Here is a 22760-nt window from a genome sequence, read left to right on the forward strand (position 1 = left end):
AGGGATGGGGTAACCAGGTGATGGCTATAAAGGAGGGCACGTGTTGTGATGAGCACTGGGTGTTATATGCAACTAACGAATCACTGAACACTATATCAAAAATGAACTATGTACTATATGCTGGCTAACTGAACATAGTTTAAGAAAAAAAGGAAAGAAACTCTGACATCACAGAGATGTGAAGTTAGAAAATGAAGGAGTATTTTATAAATCATTCCAGATAATTGTGAACATTCTTCTTTGATACTGCACTATAACTTAACAAGTTTCTTTGTTTTTTAATATTTTATTTATTTTATAGAAAAAGAGAGAGTGTGTGCACATGTGCGAGCACACAGATGGGAGAGGGGCGGGGAGAGAGGTAGAAGCAGACTCCTCGCTGAGCAGCGAGCCTGACACGGGGTTGGAGCCCGACATGGGGCTCGATCCCAAGACCTGGAGATTATGACCTTAGACCAAGTCAGACACTTAACCAACTGAGCCACCCAGGTGCCCCTTGACAAGTTTCTTGAAGGCTAGTTGCAGTGGAGATGAACAACACAATATCAACATTAATAAAAGTTTGGAAGAAAATGATTCCAACCTTTAAGGATGACTCTGAGGAACTCGGTGGGGGAAGTAACTGCAGATGTGGTAGAAACAGCAAGAGGTCTGGAATTAGAGGTAGTGCCTGCATATGGGCCTGAACTGCTGCCATCTCATGAGAAAAGGTTGCTCTCATGAGGAGCTGCTTCTGATGGCTGAGCAAAGACAGTGGCTTCCTGAGATGGAATCTACTCCTGGTGCAGACGCTGTCAAGACTGCTGCAATGCCAACAAAAGATTCAGAATATGACAGAAACTTGGCTGATAAAGCAGCATCAGGATTTGAGAGGTCTGACTCCAATTCCAGAAGTTCTACTGTGGGTAAAATGCTATCCAACAGCATCTCATGAAAGGAAGAGTCCACTGATGTGGCAAAACTTCATTGTTGTCTCATTTTTTTTTAAAAAGATTTTATTTATTTATCTGACAGACAGAGATCACAAGTAGACAGAAAGGCAGGCAGAGAGAGAGGAGGAAGCAGGCTCCCCACTGAGCAGAGAGCCCGATGCGGGCCTCGATCCCAGGACCCTGAGATCGTGACCTGAGGTGAAGGCAGTGACTTTAACCCACTGAGCCACCCAGGCACCCCTCACTGTCTCATTTTAAGAAATTTCCAGAGCCACCCTAGCCTTCAGCAACCATATCCTGACCAGTCAGCAGCCATCAACATCCAGACAAGACCCTCCACAGCAAAAAGATTATGACTTGCTAAAAGGTTAGCATTTTTTAGCAATAAAGTATTTTTAAGTTGAGGTCTGTACGTTATTTTTGTAGACACGATGCTATTGCACACTTAACAGACTACACCGTGTAAACATAATTATTATATGCACTAGGAAATGCAAAATTCATTTGAATTGCTTCATTGCAGTATTTGTTTTATTGAAGTGGTCTGGAACCAAATGCATAATATATCTGAGGTATGCTAGCAATTTTATTTAGAGTTCCCAAAAAGATACCTAAAATTACATTTTGCTCTTGTTCTATCTATTATACATTTACTGATTCTTCTGAGATTATCAGAATGTTTTTCCCAGCTCTATTATTAAAAATAAATGTATCTAACATATTAACTATAGTCAATTTACTTTCCTGCTTCCTAACCAAATCATAAAGGAACTATCAATTTAACCATTCATCTTTTGAAATAAGCCTCAAAGTTTTATTTTCAAAGAAATATTATTTTGATGTACGGTGCTGGTTGACTTTATTTTAACTTTAAGTAACACAATTATACATAGTAAAAACAAAATGGTTAAGAAAGTCAAGATAGTCTCAATCCCTTTTTACTTCTGGATAACAGGATACATCTTAGTCAGATATTCTCGGGCTTAATTAGTGTTTTGGTGACATCACACATACAAAGTAGAAACCATGACCCCTTTCTAATGGATATAAACCATCTTAGAGTTGTTTTTTACAAGCTAATGGAAAGGGGTTTGAGAGAAAAGATTTTTTAAAATGGAAAAATTTTCTTTCTTTTCAACTGAGATCAAACTGCCATAATTTTTTTAATCATAAGATTCTAAGAGTGAGGTGAATATAAAAACAAAGCAAAACTTTTAGAGCTTCATGTATTTGAAAACAACAGGCAAATGGAAATCAGGAAGTCATGGTTCTATTCTAGACATGCTGATAGGATTCTAAGAGCTAGTTATATATGGGGAAGGAATTCTTTTGAAGAATTCTTTTGAAGAGCTTCAGCAATTTGGTAGCAGCAGGCAACTGAAAATCAGAAAAGCATGGCTCAAGATGGTGACATAGGTCATTCCCGACTTCAGTCCCTTTTGCAAGACCAACTGGCAAATATGCATAAGGACAGTAATGTGAAAATCTCAGAACCCAGGGATAAGGCTGAAGGACCGCCTGAAAAACAAAGACTGAGAAGGATAACCTTAGAAGGGTTAAGAGGAGTAGCTATACTCTGACCACACTGCCCCCTCCCAGGCCCGCATAGTGCCATACCAAGAGGGGCCCCAAGGACCAATGGTTTCTACAGTGGGAGGAAAAAAGAGCCCAAAGTGGACATCTAGTTCCCCCAGCACTGCAGGGTCCTTCCCAGGAGGCCTGTCTGGATGTTGCCTCACAGGGGTCACAGGAACCCTGCAGGACTTCACCACTGAGAATCAGAAGCAGAGAAGGTAGGCAGGGTTTACAGTAACCAGTGCACAATTTTGGCAGACCACATTTCTCTTTGGAGCTGTGCCCCAGCAGAGATCCTAGGCAGTGGCTGTGCTTATTTGCAGAGCCAACCTGGTGGCCCCCTGTGGCCAGGGGCCTGGTGGGCAATGGAAATTAAATAATGCTAATTAATAACACAAAAACATATAAATGTGTAATACTCACTGGTAATAGTAAATATATAATCAAGGTCAGATTCTCTAATACTGTATTGGTGGTGTGTAATTCATTTGCAACTCTAAAGGTTAAAAAATAAATGTGTCTAAAAAGCTTACCTACAATAATTTGTTATTGTATAGATAATATAAAAAAGTTATAACTTGTAGCATCAGTAACTAAATGCAAAGGGGAAGAGATGTTTAAGTATAAAGTTTCCATATGCCATTGAAGTTGTTATCATTTTAAAATAGATAACAAATGGAGTTAAAGCATACTACTACAAAAAGTCATCAGATCACAAAGGAAGACAGCAAGAGAAGAAGCAAGGAACAAAGAAGGTACAAAACAGAAAGCAATGAGCAAAATGGCAATAGTAAGTCTTTACCTATCATTAATTACTTTAAACATAACTGGATTAAATTCTCCCATCAAAAGACTAGAGTAGCTAAATGGATAAAACACAAGATCCAGCAATATGCTGCCTATAAGAAACTCACTTTAGTTTCAAGGATACACATAGATTGAGAGTGAAGGGATGGAAAAAGATGTTTTAAGTAATTTATAACCAAAAAAGCAGCAGCAGCTTTAAGTTAAAAATGGTCAAAAGAGACAAAGTAATTATATAATTGTAAAAGGGATCAATTTACCATAAAGATGTAAGAATTGAAAATATTTATTTACCCAACATTGAAGCACATAACTATATAACTAAACTAAACGGAGAGATAAACAGCAACACAATAATAGCTGGGAACTACTGATCATAATAAAAAAATAATCCACAATAAAATACATAGGAATAAATCTAATCAAGGAGGTAAAAGATCTAAACAATGAAAAGTATAAAACATTGATAAAAGAAATTGATGACAAATAATAAAGATATCCCATGTTCATGGACTATAAAGAGTCAAGGCTGTTAAAAAGTCCATATTACCCAAAGTAATCTCTAGATTCAATATAATCCCTATCAAGATTCCAATAGCATTTTTCTTTTCTTTTCTTTTCTTTTTTTTTTTACAGAAAGAGAAAAAACAATCCTAAAATTTACATGGAACCACAAAAGACCTGCAGAGCCAAAGCAATCCTGAGAAAGAAAGGCAAAGCTGAAGGCATCATGCTTCCTGATTTCAAACTTCTTTACAAAGCTACAGTAATCAAAACAGTATGGCATTAGCATAAGAACAGAGAGCTAGACCAAAAGAATTGTACTGAAAGCCCAGAAATAATTCATGCATATACAATCAACTAATATTTGACAATGGAGCCAAGAACACTCTGTGAAGAAGACAATCTCTTCAATAAATGGTGCTGGAAAAGCTGGATATTCACATGCAAAAGAATGAAATTGGACCCCTATCTTATGTTGCAGACAAAAATTAACTCAAAATGGATTACAGACCTCAATGTAAGACCTGAAACCATAAAACTCCTAAAAGGAAACAGGAGAAAATTTCCTTGACATTGGTTTTGGCAATGATTTTATGAATATGACACAAAAAGCACAAGCAACAAAAGCAAAAATCAACACGTGGAACTACAACAAACTAAAAAGCTTCTACATAGCAAAAGAAATGATCAACAAAATGAAAAGGCAACTTACAGAATGGAAGAAAAGATTTTCAAACCACACATCTGATAAGGGATTAACATCCAAAATATATAAGAACTCATGTAACAAAAAGTAAAAAAAAAAAAAAAATAATAATAATAAAAAACCCAAACAACCCAATTTGAAAATGGGCAATGGACCTGAATAGACATATTTCCAAAGAAGACACACAACATGGCCAATAGGAACACAAAAGGATGCTCGATATCACTAATCATCAGGGAAATGCAAATCAAGACCACAATGAGATATCACCTCATATCTATTAGAAGAGCTTTATCAAAAACACAAAACAAAATAACAACAACAACAAAATAAGAAATAAGTGTTGGTGAGGGTGTGAAGAAAATGGAGCCATTTTACACTGTTGGTGGGAATGTAAATTGGTGCAACCATTATAGAGAACAGTACGGAGGTTCTTCAAAAAATTAAAAACAGAAATACCATATGATCCAGCAATTTAGTTTCTGGGTATAAATCCAAAGGAAAGGAAATACCTATCTTGAAGAGTTATCTGCACCCCTATCTATGTTCACTGCAGCATTATTTACAATAGGCAAGGCATGGAAACAAGCTAAATGACTACCCACAGATGAATAAAGAAAATGTGAGATGAATATATTTATGAAATGTGTGTGTGTTCGTGTGTGTGTGTGTAATGGAATATTATTCAACCATTAAAAAAAAGAAATTCTGTCAATTGTGACAACATGGATAAAACCTGAGGGCATTATGCTAACTGAAATAAGTCAGACATAGAAAGACAAAATCTGTACGATCTCGCTTGTATGTGGAATGGAAAAAATCTGAACTTAGGGAAACAGAACAGATTGGTGGTTGCCAGATGCAGAAGGCAGGGGATAGCAAAATGAGTGAAGGCAGTCAAAAGCTACAAACTTCCAGTTATATACTGTATTATATATTGAAAGTTGCTAAGAGAGTAGATTTTTAAAAATTCTTACCACACACACACACATACACAAACACATATACACAAATTGTAACTATGAGGGGTGATGGATGGGATAATTAACCTTACTGTGGTAATCACTTTATAATAGATACATATATCAAATCATTACCTTGTATACCTTAAACTTATCCAATGTTGTACGTCAATTATATCTCAATACAGCTGAACTGAAATAAATGAACAAAGAAAATCCTGGCCCTATTTTAGCTTGTTCTACTAATAGAATGTATAACTTAACTAATAAGGACAGCAATATTTCTCAATTGAGAAACTGATGAGATATCCGACAAGAAATTTGAGTTACTACCTCTAAAATTGAAAATGAACTACATGTGATCCTTGAACAACGTGGGTTTGAATGGTGCAGGTCCATTTATGGAGGTTTGTTTTTTGTTTTTATAAATATAGTATAGTACTATAAATATATTTTCTTTTCCTATGATTTTCTTAACAATTTCTTTTCTCCAGCTTACTTTATTGTAAGAATATAATATATAATGTATAAAACACACAATATATGTGTTACTTGACTTTATGTTCTCAGTAAGGCTTCCAGTCAATAGTAGACTATTAGCAGTTAAGCTCTGGGGCAGTCTCCAGTTAAACACAGATTTCAGACTGTGCAGGGTAGGGAGTGTTGGCCCCCACACCATCCATGTTGTTCAAGGGTCAAGTGTATAGTCCAAAGCTTACAAATAGTTGTCATCTGTCTAGCCATTTGCTTCCATTGGTTAACCCTGGTACTTCTCCCTCCCAATTATTGCATGATTATCCTAAAAGAGATAATAGTTTAAAAAAAACTATTAAATATTGACTAGTACTCATTCATAATTTATTTAAAGCTTTTAGGGCCTGGGGATACAAAAGCAGATAAGCTCTGCCCTCAAGGAACTCATAGTCTTTTTATTTATTTATTTACCTTTAAATTGCTTTCTTTTTCCTTTGACAATTTTATTTTTAGGCACTTTCTACACCCAAAGTGGGCCTCGAACTCACAACCCCCACACCAAGAGTCAAGTGCTTCACCAACCAGTCATCCCTAGATTGGTTTTAGATGAAAAATACCATATATTAGGGGCACCTGGGTGGTGCAGTCCGTTAAGCATCCGACTTTGGTTTCAGCTCAGGTTGTGATCTCAGGGTTGTGAGACTGAGCTCTGTGTCTGACTCCCTGCTCAGCGCAGAGTCTGCACAGGACTCTCTCTCCCTCTGCCCCCTCCCTTTGTTCTTGCTCTCTCTCCCTCTCAGATAAATGAATCTTTAAAAAAAAAAAAAAACACACCAAAACCCACATATTGGGTTCTATTTACCAAGGACTTTCTGTTCTCATAAAATTGGGAGGGAATGGCAGAATGATGTTTATAAAATACGAGCAGACTTCTAATCATGAAAACATAATGCAACTGATTTCCATGGTAGTATTCTTCAAATTTCTTCAGAAGACCATGAGTAAAATGAGTGATAATATAAAATGATAAGTAAAAATTATTTTTATTAACATCAAAAGACGACTGACGCCAATCAGTGAATATTAAACATGATCAGGACTTAACGGGATATGTACTTCGTTCTTTAAAACCATGTGTAAAAGAACCAAGGGATTCTGAATAACACACTGAATAGTACAGCTATGTTTAAAGACGAAATCAAAAGCTTTTTCGTCTTTCAACCAAAAATTTATCTTAACTGAAAAGACTTCTCATATATGATCAAAGGAGGCAGGGGCCAAGAATACATCATACCTGGGCACACATTCGCTTTGTGCAAAAGGAATGAAGCCACGGTGACACAGCATGAGGCTCAGTCATCATCGCATCTGCCCCAAACCATCCTACTCACCTTCCATACAGAAAACTGATAATTGGGTAAACTAACAAAATAACAAAAGGTTAAACAGTTACAAAATGTGACTCCTGTATACCGAGGAAAGAAAACCAATGAGTAATGCCCCTCACATGGGCCTATCAGATATCCAGATCTGCTCCCCCAGAATTAACCTGCTTGCTCATATACAAAATAAGACAGTGCTTTATGGGCTAAAAATACATGTAAAGCTGTAAAATTCTTCACCTCTATCAGCAATTGAAAGATTTTTTTGTCCTCTAATCTGAACAGGGGTCTCTAGAAAAATTTAAAAGCATGTATAATAATCTATTTAACCTGGAACCCCTTTAGAGGAAGAAATTTAAGTTGCTTGTTTTTAAAATCAAGAGCCAAAGGGGGGGGGGGGGAAGAAACCAAACAAAACAAAAACACAAACTTAAATTTATCTAATCTCTGTAATCTAACAATCATCTTATATGTGCTATTATTGTCATAAATGAAACACCTTAGCCCCCAAACTTAAGTCTATCATGCATCTCCAATCCCGGTGACCCACTGCCAGATTTAGTCCATCAAACTAGAAAACACCCGGCCTCTTGCATGTTCCTCACACCCAATCCACTGTACCCAGTCTTGCCAAGCCCTATAGATTCTACCTTTGCAAAAATAATCCCCCTTCTTTATCTCAACAGCCAAGTGTGGACTACAATCCTTTTCTTGTCCTGATATTTCCGACAGATGCGTTGTTTATCTTCCGGCCTCCAATTCATTCTCCACACTATTTCCAGAGTGACCTTTCTAAAATGCAAAACTAAGCCTATCACACTCCCTGATTAAAACCAGCTTCTAGGGTAAGGGCCACACTCTCCCACTTAGCATCTCCACTTGATCTTGTTCCTATCTGCCTGTGACTCTCATTGACAACTCCCTTACTTTCGACACAGAGTTACATATGCATCTCGAAAGCTGCTGCATGGTCAGAAGCCTCTGTCCAGTGCCTTCTTTGTCTTCTTCTACCAAATAACTCCATCTTTCCTTTGGAGTCTAGCCTGATAATAAAACCTACCCAGGAATCTCTATCTGATTTGGGTTCTTCTATGCACCCCTAAAGCCTCCTCTGCTAACATTTTCATAGCACCTCCCCACCACCTAGAAATGCTGATCCCATGGGTCAGTGCAAACCCTCAGAGGCAGGGACTGTTTCCCTTTCAACTGTGCACTGAAAATGCCTAATCTGGCACAGAGTGAGTGTGCATTAAATAGCTGCCACTGAAGCCCCTTCATGCTTTATAAGTAAGATAAGAGCTTACCTTACACAAGTTTACCTTACCTTTCCTGAAAACAACAACAACAACAACAAAACCCATGTCGAGGGAGTACTTAAGACCTCAGATGAACCTGTATAAGTTCGCATAAGTAGGAATCACCAAAATAAAATAAGCAACGTACATAATTTAAAAATACACAATAAAGTCATTTTGATACCTTACATTAATAACATAAGTACCTAAAATTAAGTTTACTTTTGTTGAGATTCTGCTCTCTAAGCCCCTGGAAATGAGCCTTGGAAATCCCTTTTATGAAGATGGTGCCGGAGGGCTAAGAAGGAAACCCCTACCCCTCTCAAAGTCAAAGCCAAAGCAAAGGCATTGAAGGCCAAGAAAGCAGTGCCAAAAGCCATCTGCAGTCACAAAAAAAGGGAAGATCCGCACATCACCTGTGTTCTGAGGATTCAAGACTCTGAGTCTCCAAAGGCAGCCCAAATATCCTCGAAAGAGCGCCCCCAGGAGAAACTAGCTAGATCACTAAGCCATCATCAAGTTCCCCCTGAGTACTGAGCCAGCCATGAAGAAAACAGAAGACAACAACACAGTGTGTTTACTGCGGATGTCAAGGCCAACAAGCACCAAATGGAACAGGGTATGAAGAAACTCTACAACATTGATGTGGCCAAGGTCAACACCCTGATCAGGCCTTATGGAGAGAAGAAGGCCCATGTTTGACTGGCCCCTCACTATGATGCTTTGGATGTTGCCAACAAAATTGGGATCATCTAAACTGAGTCCCACTGGCTAAATTGATATATAATTTTTTCGCCATAAAAAATTACATTTATGATTCCTTATATGCTAGAAATGTTTCAGGATTTCACCTTGTTCCATTAAGTTTCTCTTAACATAGTAGGCAGACCCTACTGTAGATAATATTCAAGCAAAGAGACATTCGCTTTATCTCTGTATCTAATGGCTCTGTCATTCTGACTTTCCGTGGCAGCTTGCTGCTACCTCTTCCTTTTACAGGCTCATCCTAACTCTCGATTCCTTTTACGTAACGAGAGTATAATTTTCAAGGCCTGCATTTACTTTACCCACTATGGACATACCACAGAATACCTTCTTATCCCTTCCCGACTCCTTTTCTTCCTGACTACCTTCTCTGTTTCTACTTATTCCCAAGAATAATCATTTACACACACACATAACACACACACTTTCATTTAATCGACAAACACTTATCAAACACCTACATGCCAGGAACTAAGTTTTTTAATTCATGTGGTTCCAGAGAAGGTGCATTCATGTAAATCCAACCTGTGACTACCACCGGCAATAAGAAATGCACTTTGTGGGGCACCTGGGTGGCTCAGTGGGTTAAAGCCTCTGCCTTTGGCTCAGGTCATGATCCCAGGGTCCTGGGATTGAGCCCCACATCGGGCTCTCTGCTCAGCAGGGAGCCTCCTTCCCCCTCTCTCTCTGCCTGCCTCTCTGCCTACTTGTGATCTCTGTCTGTCAAATAAATAAATAAAATCTTAAAAAAAAAAAAAAAGAAATGCACTTTGCATAGCAAACCAGTATATGGCTGTATTTATACAGAGAAAGAAGATTTTACTCAACAAGACAACTATACTTTGCCTTGCACTGGAATTCTTTTTGGATTCAGTTCAGTTTTGTTTTATTTCACTGTATGGAGGCCTACTCGATTAATTATGAGTCAAGAATTATAGTTTGAAAAGCACTGTTCTTTTCTTTTTTAATAATTTATTTAAGTGAGAGAGAGACTGAGAAAAAGCATGAGGGTGTGAGGAGAGGAAGAAGCAGGCTCCCTGCTGAGCAAGGAGCCTGACGCAGGGCTCGATCCCAGAACCCTGGGATCATGACCCAAGCAAAGGCTGATATTTAACCAACTGAGCCCCCTAGGGGCCCCTGAAAAGCACTGTTGTAAAATACAGGAAGGAAACCTGTGTTTTGGAGTAGCTACTATAATAAAAAGAAAACAAACAAACAAACAAACAAAACCCAGTTCAAACTACCCTGGCGGGATGAGAGAGCATGGCAAGGGAGAGGACAGGGCCAGAGAGAGCCGAAGGCGAAAGTAAAAGAAATCCAGAAGTGGAGAGAGTGGACAGAAAGGGATCATTTAGGAATAGAAAATATAAAAAGGAAATCCTAAAGAGGGCACAAGAGAAGAGAGAAAAGTAGAGGCCAGAAGGAAGGAGGAGCCGAGACTGTTATGGTAACTTCTGGGGTGAGGAAGAGGTCACAGACCGGCCTCCTTGTCGCCTCTCATCTCCCCGAGTGTGGAGGGAATTCGCGGATTCATCACTGGTTACTGCCTCCCAACTGCTCTGAATCCTTCAACCTTTAAAGTTCTGCGGGGGTTTAGGAAAGCAAGCAAGTGTTACCCATGAAGGTAGAAATCCTGGGCCCGCAGCCCAGAGCCCAGAGCACTGTCTGCAGAGCACTGGATGAGATCAGCGTGGGGAACCCCAGAGAGCGACTCGGGTATGGGGAATACACTGAAAATGACTCACAAGAAAACAAACTTGAGTTCATCACAGCCACTGGTCCATCCTCATCTCGTCAGTGTGAAAAGGTGCGCTCGTTCTCACTGCGATTTGGCAAGCAGGTCCCCTAACAGAAACCCTTACCCGGGGTCATTCACCTCAAGGTCCGTAAATGCTTCTTACTCTGCAATGGACTGAGGGAATAAATGCAACATGACGGTCCTAATAGAATAAACATCCTTATTTACTTTATTCATTTTCAGCTAACTCTGTGTTGGAAGAACCCTAAGCGAGATAGTATTCATCCACTCTATGTATTATATTTTGAACCATTTCTTAGAGGTAGTTTTGAAACAAGCGAGACCTATTCCTGGAATAGGTGAGCCATAGAATAGCAGGCACTAATAATATACGTGTTCATGTTCTTTTTAACCTGCACTGATTGGCATTTGTTGCTCAGTTAAAAACTCCCAGAGAACTGGTAGGAGTGTAAAATGAGAACAGGTTGGTCTTGCATGAATACGGTGAGTCACCGCCGGGCCACATGTCACCCTGCCTGTCCTGGCACAGCCAGGCCTTCCACTCGGGGCCTTCTCGCTCTACTTTTGGTCACCAGTGCATGTGGAAACAGGATAGAGGGGAAACGAAAAAAGCTAAAAACTTGGTTCACTTACTTTTGTCTTCTATCAGAAGGGAACAAAGAAGTAGGGGAGGGCAGAGGGCTTATGAACGGGAAACAGAATGGGGGGAAAACTAAAGAATGTTCAAGGGTGGGGGGAGAAAGGAGCCATTGGGAGGGTGGCTGAAAACCAGGGAGAGGCTGGTGAGGTGGGCTTCTAGGTCAGGATGCTCAGGGGGCCTCATACAGACTCTGAAAGTCATGGGAGGGATGGCGGGGACAGATTCAGAACATTCCAACAAATATATACTGAGTACTTAATTTAGCATATTATTGTGGGGGCAGCCCGTACAAAGATGGGCTGCCTACCAGGAACTTACAACCTAGTAGGATAGCAGCAATCAAAAACAGTAGCAATATTGTTCTGATAATGACTAAATGGCCTCTATACCGTGCTTTATGTCACGCAAACTATCCTTGCTCAAGAAGCATGTCTACACTGGGGACAATATGCTGGGTACTAGGAAGAGAATAAAGTTGTCTTATCTTAAATATTACATTGAAATGTGAAACAAAACTCAATATTAACAGAGCAGAAACATTATGTCTGCATGCAGAGACGTCTACAAACCCAGATGAGGTCAGAGCATCAACTTGAGGGCTGCTCGCGCTAACTACTCAGGATTTCTACCACAGTGGTTATAAAAGCAGCTGGTGAATGAGGCATGTATGGCTTAGGGCTGGGCAGCCAGCCTGTCTGGGTTTGAATCCTGGCTTTTCCACTTCCTGTTTGTGAGCAAGTTACATGATTTCTCTGTTTCAGTTTCCCCATCTGTACAATGAGGCTGATAGAAAGGTCATAGGGTTACTATGAGAATTGACTTAATTCAGGTTAAGGTATTAAGTGAGAGTCAGTGAAAGTCAGCTGACATCATTGCTCCCTAGTTGCCACCATTCACTCAAGGAGCAGTAGGAGTCAAAGGGAGGGGTCACACTCAAAAGAAATACGGCTTGGAGTGGCTGGGCTAACATGTAGACATGGACCAGTTTGGATTCAACATCCACTTCTACGAAATGTCCCCAGAATCTTGGATGAAAAGTGCCCAGCTACCCCACCCAGGTTTCTGCACCTCCGTATATACCAGGGGCCCCTGCTACACTGGCTCCCTGTGAGTTGTTTACAAATAATTTTTATATCTGGCATTGTGTTTACCTAACATTTAGAAAAGGAATATTAGTTTGTCTCAGGATTTCAAGAAAAATAGGTAAGACTGTAAATTATCAAGAGATGAGTGGACACACACACACACACACAAACTTCAACTTAAACTTATTATGGTTTTAAAATGTCTTAAAGCCTAAAACATAACAAGATGAGAAGTCCAATAATCTTATATAAATCTAATTTCTCTTGGTTTTGGGACAGCTTTCAAAATTTAAAAATGAATAGTTGACATTTTAAGATTCTAGTTAGAGGATTTCAGTTAAAAGCAGGCACCCATGCACATACACAGAGACACAGATCCCCCCCAAAAAACAACCACAACTCTACTCTTGGGCAGTTGCCATGACAACACAATGCTGAACCTACTGGGCTTTCTGTTACCCTGTTGAAGATGCTCTGTGAAAAGACACATGTGTTAGATTCTTTACTAATTAAGTGCAAAGGTTAAAAAATTCTAGATCCATAAGGTTTTCATATGGTTTAGGACTCAGGAAAGTAAATACTAAATATTTCAAGAAAAGAATTTAAAAGTAGTTACTGCAAGGTCAATTGTGGATCAAAGCAGATGCAATATGGAAGAAAACACAAAATACTTTTATTTTGTATGTTATATTCATATCATCTTTTTTTCCCAAGTTGTGCCATACGATTTTAATGGAATAATCAATTCGTATAATATAACTTAGTTAACAGAGTCTATTTTTTTTACTAACATATTTAAATACTTTCCTTTTCTGGCCAATCTATTTCGATTCATTTGGGAGCGCAAACTTCCATTTGCTAATTAGACTTAAGAAAGAAAAAATGGTGTCTAAATTAATAGGAGTTTATATATTTCCAAAAAAAAAAAAAAGAAAAGAAAAAGAGGAAACAAACGGCGGTGGGGAGAGAAGGGCAGGATAAGCAGGCCTTCTTCCCATTCCTCCCCCTTCTTGGATTAGCCATCTGTGCCTTTTTTGGAAGTTTCTCTCAGTCTCAGATGCTAGACTCAGATCCCCTCAAGACTCAGCTGAAGACCCTTCGTCAATCTATTCTCTTTTCCTAGGTGGTCTAATGTCTAGCCAGTGGCTTCAATTACTACCCATAGGCATATACATCCCCAGAAGGAAATAACCATCCCCATTTGTATCCCCAGAACTTCCAGATCCCTTGACCCAACTGCCTCCTAAACATGGCCATCTGGATGGTGCTGTAAGTGCAAACTCTATCCTCCTGCAGCACGCCTGACCTCAGTAAACGAAAGCCTGGAATGGTCTAGATACTCCGTACCTATCTGCAAATGAATAAATGTTTCAATCAACCAATTAAACCCGTTACACAAACCAAAATATCGAAGGGTCATTCTTGATAAGGACTTCTTTCTCTCAGTATCCAAGTATCCAAGTCAGTATCCAAGTCCCATTTTGCCTCCCAAATATTCCCCAAATCTATTCCATTTTCTAACTCCTAGCCACTACTCTCCAAGGCTCAAGTCTTTGCCTGCATTATGATAGCCATCCCTCAACTATCAATCAGGAACAGGCAGATGTAGTACACAGAGAAGGTTAGGCCATCAATATCGATCAAAAGTGTATTAAATAAACTGATAAAGTTGCTCTGAGAAAAGGGAAGAGAACATTTGCTAAACATCAACCAAAGGCAAGGCACTGATCTAGACACCTCATGTATACAACCTCATTTAATATTCACAGTGACCCATTTTCTGGAAGAAACTCAACTGATCACATAGCATCAGGAGCCTCTCTGGGTCACAACCTTTGCTTTGTTTGGTCCCAACAAGCAGAGAATGATGATGAAGATGATGATGATGATGGTGGTGGTGGTGGTGGTGGTGGTGATGATTAGAACTTACTGAGAACTTTTTCCAGATACTGTTTCTCAGCATTTTAATGCATTATTAAGCTTACCACCCTCCTACAGAGTAGGTGCCATTACCAACCCATTCTGCAGATGAGGAAATAGTCATACAAACTGAAGTCACTTAATCAAGATTAAAAAAAAAAGAAGTAATAGAGCTGTGATCTAGGATATGAACCTGAATCTGTTTAAAAATTTGCTAAACACCTGTTTAACTTATGGCAAGTCATTAGAAGCAGTGGGGAAACATGGCTAGAACAGACAAACCCATCACTGCCCTCAAGGGTCTGGTGCTGAACCCGAGGAGCCTGTCTCTATGGAGAAAAGCCTCCACGAACTTCAATCCCACCTCCAAAGGGTACATTTCAAGTCATAGCCGCCGATCTCTTTCCCATGCCCGCAGCTACCCAGTTATTCTTGGATAAGACATCAGGAGGAGATGCTTTAGTGCTTACACTAATACGGGGACAAGACCGAAAAATTTTCTTTAAAAAGTCTGCAAAAAACCCCCACTACAAATGGCATGAATACAAGCATTTCTCTAACAGTCTAATCTAGTACTTACAGTTTTATAACTCCATCTGGGCACCTGGAACAGAGCTGCTGGCTGCTCCTGTCTTGTTTATGCCGACGCTGACCCAGCTGAACAAACCTACAGATTACAGTGGATAAAAACTCAGCTGAAGTTTAGCAGATTACACAAAATGGTATGAGCTTTCAAAAGACAGCAGACTGCTTATTCCGGAGAAGCACACGACAGTGCCCTATGCAGCCCCAGACTGTCCTTACAAATGGGGGCCTGATTTTACAGTGGGTTTGGTACAAATGAAGGAGGAGGATTTCTGTGTTTCAGTCTACCTCAAGGGGACATAGAACTTGAACTGAAGTGATCTTGAAGCCAGGAAGATGAACTTTCAGAGCCTCCCTTATCTAAGGGTGACTGCAGCAGGAAGCTGGGAAACATGAGGAGAGGCATTCGCAGTGAGAGATGATGAAGAAAAGAAAAGGATCGGGCTGGGGACCCATCTCCCAAAGCAGGGACACTGCTGGAAACTCAGCATGTGGACTCTGTCTCCTTAGGGCCACAAGAATCCCTAAGTGTATTCCAGCCACTCCTGTACTTTCAACTATGAAGGACAGGGGACGGAGGAGACCATCTGCTGAGCCCCTCGGCCATAGCACCCCTCCCGAAAGAACAACACCCACTCAGACTTGAAGCTAAGAGTCATAGGGACTTGCCGCCTGCCAGCTTCATAGGATAAAAGGATACCTTAGAGTAAGCCAATGAGCTGATGGGCCAAGGACAACCTGCTATTTCCCAAGTGCATACCTGTCCTAGTGTGGTCTGTGCGCCAGGCCTCCATCTTCCCCTCAGGGACACAGCTTGTAGTTTTGTTCTAATGTGCCCCCAGGAGGTTATGCGGCAGGATTAAATTCCAGGCCCAATTTTCTACTATTTTAAATATTTTCTTTCATAATTATTGATATTCTTATAATTTATTTTATTAGCTTTTTTCAAGGTCAAGAAAAGTACTGCAGAAACTACCAATTACTAAGGCATTAGGGTGCTACTGGAAAACATTTAAATAACTTACTTTTATCCAATTTTTATCTTTAGCTAGTATAAACATTTTTTATCCATTTTGGGGGAAGAATATCACATAACACCTGTTATTTGTACAGAATTTTAAACTTCCCAAATCATGTGGACCATAATTGTCAGAATATATTTTTTTAAAAAGATGCTTTATTGGGTGCCTGGGTGGCTCAGTGGGTTAAAGCCTCTGCCTTCAGCTCAGGTCATGATTCCAGGGTCCTGGGATCGAGCCCCGCATCGGGCTCTCTGCTCAGCGGGGAGCCTGCTTCTCCCTCTCTCTGCCTGCCTCTCTGCCTACTTGTGATCTCTCTGTCAAATAAATAAATAAAATCTTAAAACAAACAAAAAAAAGATGCTTTGGCACAGGGCTGAAGCTTTGAGGAGGTAGGAAGAAAACTTCCAGGTCCGGTTGAGATAGCAAACCAAAGACATCAGAAAAGCCGAGGGCAAAGGAAGGTATAGAAAACAGGCTAAGCAATTAGAACCAAACTACAAAACCAAGAGATCTTCAGGAGTTTGGAGGTAGTTGAGGCCAAATGTAGGAAAAATAGGCAGGAGAACAGGAAGCTAGAAGACAGGCTATAGATGCCAGTTCCAAGCGCATTCCTTCCCTCCCGACGTTGTCCTGTGGTTGCCTGGTCGGGAGCTGTGACAGGCAAGCCAGGCCAGGCCACTGTCTTTACACGCACAATCTTTGGTGGATACTAGCCAACTGAGTGCAGAACTGCGGCGGGAGAGGGCAGAACTTTTGAGGCCAGTTTAGGCCAGAACTACACGGACTTTCACCCTGTCCGTGACTCTCTGCCCTCTGGATCAGACACGGCACTAAGAGAGCCCCAGAGCCTGGGTGAGGCAAGAAGGGTCCCAGTCTGTTCCTGAACATCCTTGGCCATCCCCTGGCAGAGCCTCACCCTCAATACCGATGGAGGGAGGCCTCCTCTGCCACAGCAGTGCCCGTGACAGATGAACAGGGGAGACGCCTCTGCCTCCAGGAGAAGCAGTCTGCCCACAGTAAAAAGTGACTCACAGAGAGGGTAAGAGATACCAGACCTCTGTTTCCCTTCCCGCCCCAGGTCTGCATCATAAGCAGCGGCAGGTGATATTACCAATAGAATAAAAAAGGATTGCAAATCCCAAAAATCCCAGGTACCCACGGAGCACAGGAAAGGTCTCCTAAATAAGTAATTGAATGGCTCTTGGCCTATAAAGAGGGATAATCTTTTCAGCTCACTACACAGTTGTCGGAAGAAGGAATAAAACACTGTCCACTGTTATGCAAATCAAAGGAGGAGGTGCTGTTCTTCAGGATATCAAACACAGAATCTTATTCCAGGACATGGATTCCTCCCTCCCCAGCAGTACTCCCCTCCCCGTGGGCCTGCCACTGTCTCCTTCATAGATTGGTTCCCGGGGGGTATTATGGCCGAACAGGGCTGTGTCTCACTCTCTGCGAAGGGAGGACTAGAAGTGGGCCTCCGAGGCAGTCTGAGCTAAAAAGGCTCCAAGCAAAAGTCATGCCTGAAGCAAGAGACACTTTCTTTTTGCTTAATTAAAGTGAGCGAAAATGTCAGTCCTTGACCGAAGTGTTCTTGCTCTCTGCAATAAGCAAAGGGCTATTATTCAGTCACTAACCCCAGATAATTCCTTCTTCCAGACCATGCTGCTTATAAGGGCTCACTTCAAATGCTGAAGAGCTGAGCCGCACTGCCGGGACAACTGTGGTGGGAAAGTGATTGTGCACCTGTGTGTCCGGGCCTGAATTCAGGGTGACTAAACTGGTTCCTGTTAAGACAGTACTAGTATGAAAGTCATACCAGGGTTTTTGCTGTTAGGAGATGCTGCAAATTTTATTTTATATTTTACATATATTTTTATTATATTTTATATTTATATTATATTATATTTTTATAATATATATTTATGTAAATATATATTTACATATATTTTATATTATATTTCACATATAATAGCAGATTTTACTAATCTGAATGAAGTAAAAAGCATCAATATCCAGTTTGATGGATTAAGCAAATGAAATACTCCCCTTAAAAAAAAGTGGAACATCAGTGCTCATTTATATTGTAGATATTTATATTTATTTATTTATAATATTTATATGATATTATTATATAATATCATATATTATATAAGCCAAACTTGTATGAATAAAGTGGGATGGTATTTACATGAAATAATTAGGTCTTCTCAGTGCATGTATTAAGCTGAGGAAGTGTTAACAGCGGTTATCTTGGGTTCTTGAGGATTTCTAGGTGAGGGATTCTTTTGAGACTCTGATAACTCTAATTCTGTTTCTCCCCAGAAACACACACACACACACACAATTATGTATAGGATTTCACAGAAAACCTTTTGGTGGATCCTCTTTCAGCTTAGTCTGTCTAATTAAGTTCTAGAACATTCTGACATGATGTTTTTCCTCCTCAACTACCACTCCCACCAGCACCCCAGAGCTAACGCAAACACAATGTCCTCAACCATCAATACCCAGGTTCATTTTGTAAGAAGGTCCACAATTTGAGGACTTTGTTAATGCAAAAATACAGAAATGTATGTCCACTTCAGCTTGCAGCTTATCTATAGGTGGTGCGAATACATGGACACATCATCAATTTTTATCACTGAGGGGACTGAGAGTTTCAGGCAGTAGGCCCTTTAACTCCAAATAGAAACCAATGTTTCAGAATTTGACCTCCTAAACACTAGTATTGTATTCCAAGTGGAATTCATTTCCTTCTGTATTGTTGACCACTTTCATTTTTAGAAGTTATACTAGACATAAGTTATTATAATAATATTTTTGCATTTCTTAATTTCTTTTTTCCATTTTATTTTATTTTATTTCTTTTCAGTGTTCTAGAATTCACTGTTTATGCATCACATCCAGTGCTCCATGCAATATGTATTTCTTAATTCTACATAGAAGTAGTTTACCTTGAATAAATGGAGAGATCCTCTTCGGAGAGACCATCTGAGAGGTTAATTCCATATACCTCTTTCATGGGCTGGACCACATTCTGGGGTTAAAAACAAAAAGGAACCAGGAAAAATTTTTAGACAGCTAGCATATTAATTATTTCCAAAGATGAAGAAAATGAACCTGTGAAATTTTCCACAAAAGCAATCACAATATTTCTTCAGTTCATTCATTAAACTTCTCAGTTAATTATTTTTTAAAAATCTGATTTTATTTCCACTAAAAATACTTTGTTTTAGGGTAAAAAGCTATTAAATAACTACTAGTTCCTTTTGTATAATGCAGGAATTAGAAAACTTTTTCTGCAAAGGGCCAGATAGTAAATATTTTAGGTTCCTTGGGTCATACCATCTCTGCTACAATTACTCAACTATGCAGTTATAATGCAAAAGCCCCCATACACAATATGTAAACAAGTAGGCACAGCCGAGTTCCAATAAAACTTTATTTATAAAAAGAGGCAGTGGACTGGATTTTGACAAGTGGCTGTCATTTGCCAACTCCTAGAATTATGGATTCAATCCTTATATTATCACATTTTACTTGCCATATCTACTTCTATGACTTCTGGCTATTTCTGGGAATCAGATTTCCCTAAAGCTAAATTTGGTCCTTTTGTAGTTATCTTCCCTTTTAGGTTCCCTTATACTGGTAATGTCAGATTGAACAAAGTGAATTTCCACTGGGGCTATGCAAAGACTGTGAGGCCCAGGTCCAAACCCTACCTTCCAAAAATATGCTAAGCAAGGAAATAAATGGACCTCAAGTGGATGTGCTGCTCAAAAGTGGACAGGATTCTCTTAAAAATTCTGAAGTGATAAGAAATTTATTGTTATACATGGGAACAAAAACACCAATTTTATTTCAAAATGAAACCATTTCAATAATGTCTATGCTAAATGTATTAATCTCTTAATGACCTAAATGTGAGACCCAAAAGCATAAAACCCCTAAAAGAAAACATAGACAGTAATCTCTTGTACATTAGTCTTAGCAATATATTTATGATAAGAGAAACAAAAACAAAAATAAACTACTAGGACTACAAACCAAAATAAAAAGCTTTTGCATAGCAAAGGAAACTATCAATAAAGTAAAAAAAAGCAACCCATTAAATGGGAGAAGATATTTGCAAATGATATATCCAGTAAGGGAATAGTAGCCAAAATATAAGAGAACATCTACAACTCAACACCTAAAAAACAAATGATCTGATAAAAAAAGATGGGGAGAAGACCTGAATGGACATTCTTCCAAAGAAGATATCCAGATGGTCAACAGACACATGAAAAGATACTCAGCATCACTCATCATCAAGGAAATGCATATAAAAACCACAATGAGATATCACTTCACACCAGTCAGAATGGCTAGCATCAAGAAGACAAGAAACAGCAGTATTGGCAAGGATATGGAGAAAAGGGAACCATCATGCCCTGTATGTGGGAATGTAAACTGGTGCAATGACTGTGGAAAACAGAATGCAATTCCTCAAAAAATTAAAAACAGAATGCCATATGATATAGTAATTCCACTCCGGATTATTTACCTAAAAAAAACACAGTAACAGTTCAAATACAAAAGACAGATGCAAACCTATGTTTATTGCAGCATTATTTACAATAGCCAAGATATGGAAGCAACCTAAATATCCATCAATAGACAAATGGATATACAAGAGGTAGTATTTATATACATATACACATGATGGAATAGTACTCAGCCATAAAAAACAATGAGATTCTTGACATTTTTGACAACATGGCTAGACCTCACGGTATTATGCTAAGTGAAATAAATCAGACAGAGAAAGACAAATACCATATGATTTTACTTATATGTGGAATCTAAAAAACAAATAGACAACAGAAACAAACTCATAAATACAGAGAACAAACTGGTGGTTGCCAGAGGGGAGGGAGTACAGGCATGGGAAAAGTAGGTGAAGGAAATTAAGGGGTACAAACTTCCAGTTATAAAATAATTAAGTCGTGAAGATGAAAAGTACAGTATAGGGAATACAGTCAATAATGTTGTAATAACGTCGTCCTAGGTGACTACAATCAAGGTAAGCATTAAGTAATGCATAGAATTGTGAGATCACTATGTTGTACACCTGAAACTAATATAACAGTGTATGTCAACTATAGTTCAATATAAAAAAAAATTCTCATCTCTGCAGTGCCTCAAACACCACACATTAGAATGGCAAGCATGAGAAATAATGTGACTTTTTCTCTCAGCCTTCTAACAGAAAGTAGAATTTTAGAGATCATTCCCCAAGCCTCAAGCCAGACCACATAAGCTCCTCTCCCACACACCTCGGTCACTTTGGCACTGTCTCCTGTGTCCGTCATCTTCACTGGGGTGGAGCGCTGAGACACAGAGCCCTCCTCCTCCCGGTCGGTCCCAGAATCATCCTCAGAGCTGCTGGACACAGCCTCCTCGCTGGGGGGTGGCGGGGCGCTGGCTGCTGTTTTCCGTTGTAAGACAGCTTCTTCTCTATTGCTTTTGTTCCTTTAAGAAAATGAATATTGATATAAAGCATCTTTAAACCAAACCCTTGAGACTCACTATGTATGACTCTGTGCAACACCTTAGTCCTGGTGAAGCACAAGAAAACGGCTGTGAGCAACTAGTTTCTGGGTTCACGTTGTGATGAAGAGAAAACCTTAACATTTTTCCATGAACTTGTACTGACTATATATGAATTTAAGCCGTTATAAATTCAGAACATAAACTAGTAAGTGCATGTAAACCAATGCAGAAGTCTTCTCACCACTTGGTTACTGTGCCTTCCTTTGGTAACTGAAATCAGTATTTTCAAAATTTTGGTACAATAATAGAAGACTGTGTTTGGGACATTAGTAAATTACCTAGCTACAACTTGTAAAACCTTCAAGGGAAGGTCAATATCCAAATTTCCTTCCCTTCTACAGTTTTTATCAATCACAGCATCAGCTAACGATTTGTACCATAGTAATGGGAAACTGATGAACATAAGCTAAATTTTAAAATCTGTGTTATTAGGGTGGGTATTAAGGAGGGCACGTATTGCATGGAACATGGGTGTGATACATAAACAATGAATTTTGGAACACCGAAAAAATTAAAAAATAAAAATCTTTTTAAAAATCTATGTTATTAGTAAATAACTATATTTGCTAGACATTCCTACTAATAGTAGGGAATAGATGGGGGGGCAAATATACCTCAAACTCAGATTTATAAAAGTATTTACTTTAGTTCCAAATATGAGAGTAAGAATATTGTTTTCTTTTTTTTTTTTTAAGATTATTTATTTATTTATTTGACAGATAGAGATCACAAGTAGGCAGAAAGGCAGGCAG

At 39.3% G+C, this 22760-nt stretch overlaps 1 protein-coding gene across 4 annotated transcripts in view; it reads right to left on the minus strand.

The window, feature by feature from the left end:
* The window catches only part of FIG4 (FIG4 phosphoinositide 5-phosphatase), a 126643-nt gene that overhangs the window by 22036 nt on the left and 81847 nt on the right, over positions 1-22760 (minus strand). For all 4 annotated transcript variants that reach the window (XM_032338825.1, XM_032338829.1, XM_032338828.1 and 1 more), the window contains 3 exons: positions 21732-21927; positions 19368-19450; positions 15384-15470 (listed from right to left, as the gene is read on the minus strand). In XM_032338825.1, the coding sequence (XP_032194716.1) occupies positions 15384-15470; positions 19368-19450; positions 21732-21927 (366 nt within the window). The remainder of the gene's footprint in view (positions 1-15383; positions 15471-19367; positions 19451-21731; positions 21928-22760) is intronic.

This window comes from Mustela erminea, chromosome 4 (genome assembly GCF_009829155.1).
Source record: "Mustela erminea isolate mMusErm1 chromosome 4, mMusErm1.Pri, whole genome shotgun sequence".
Classification (NCBI taxonomy): Eukaryota; Metazoa; Chordata; class Mammalia; order Carnivora; family Mustelidae; genus Mustela; species Mustela erminea.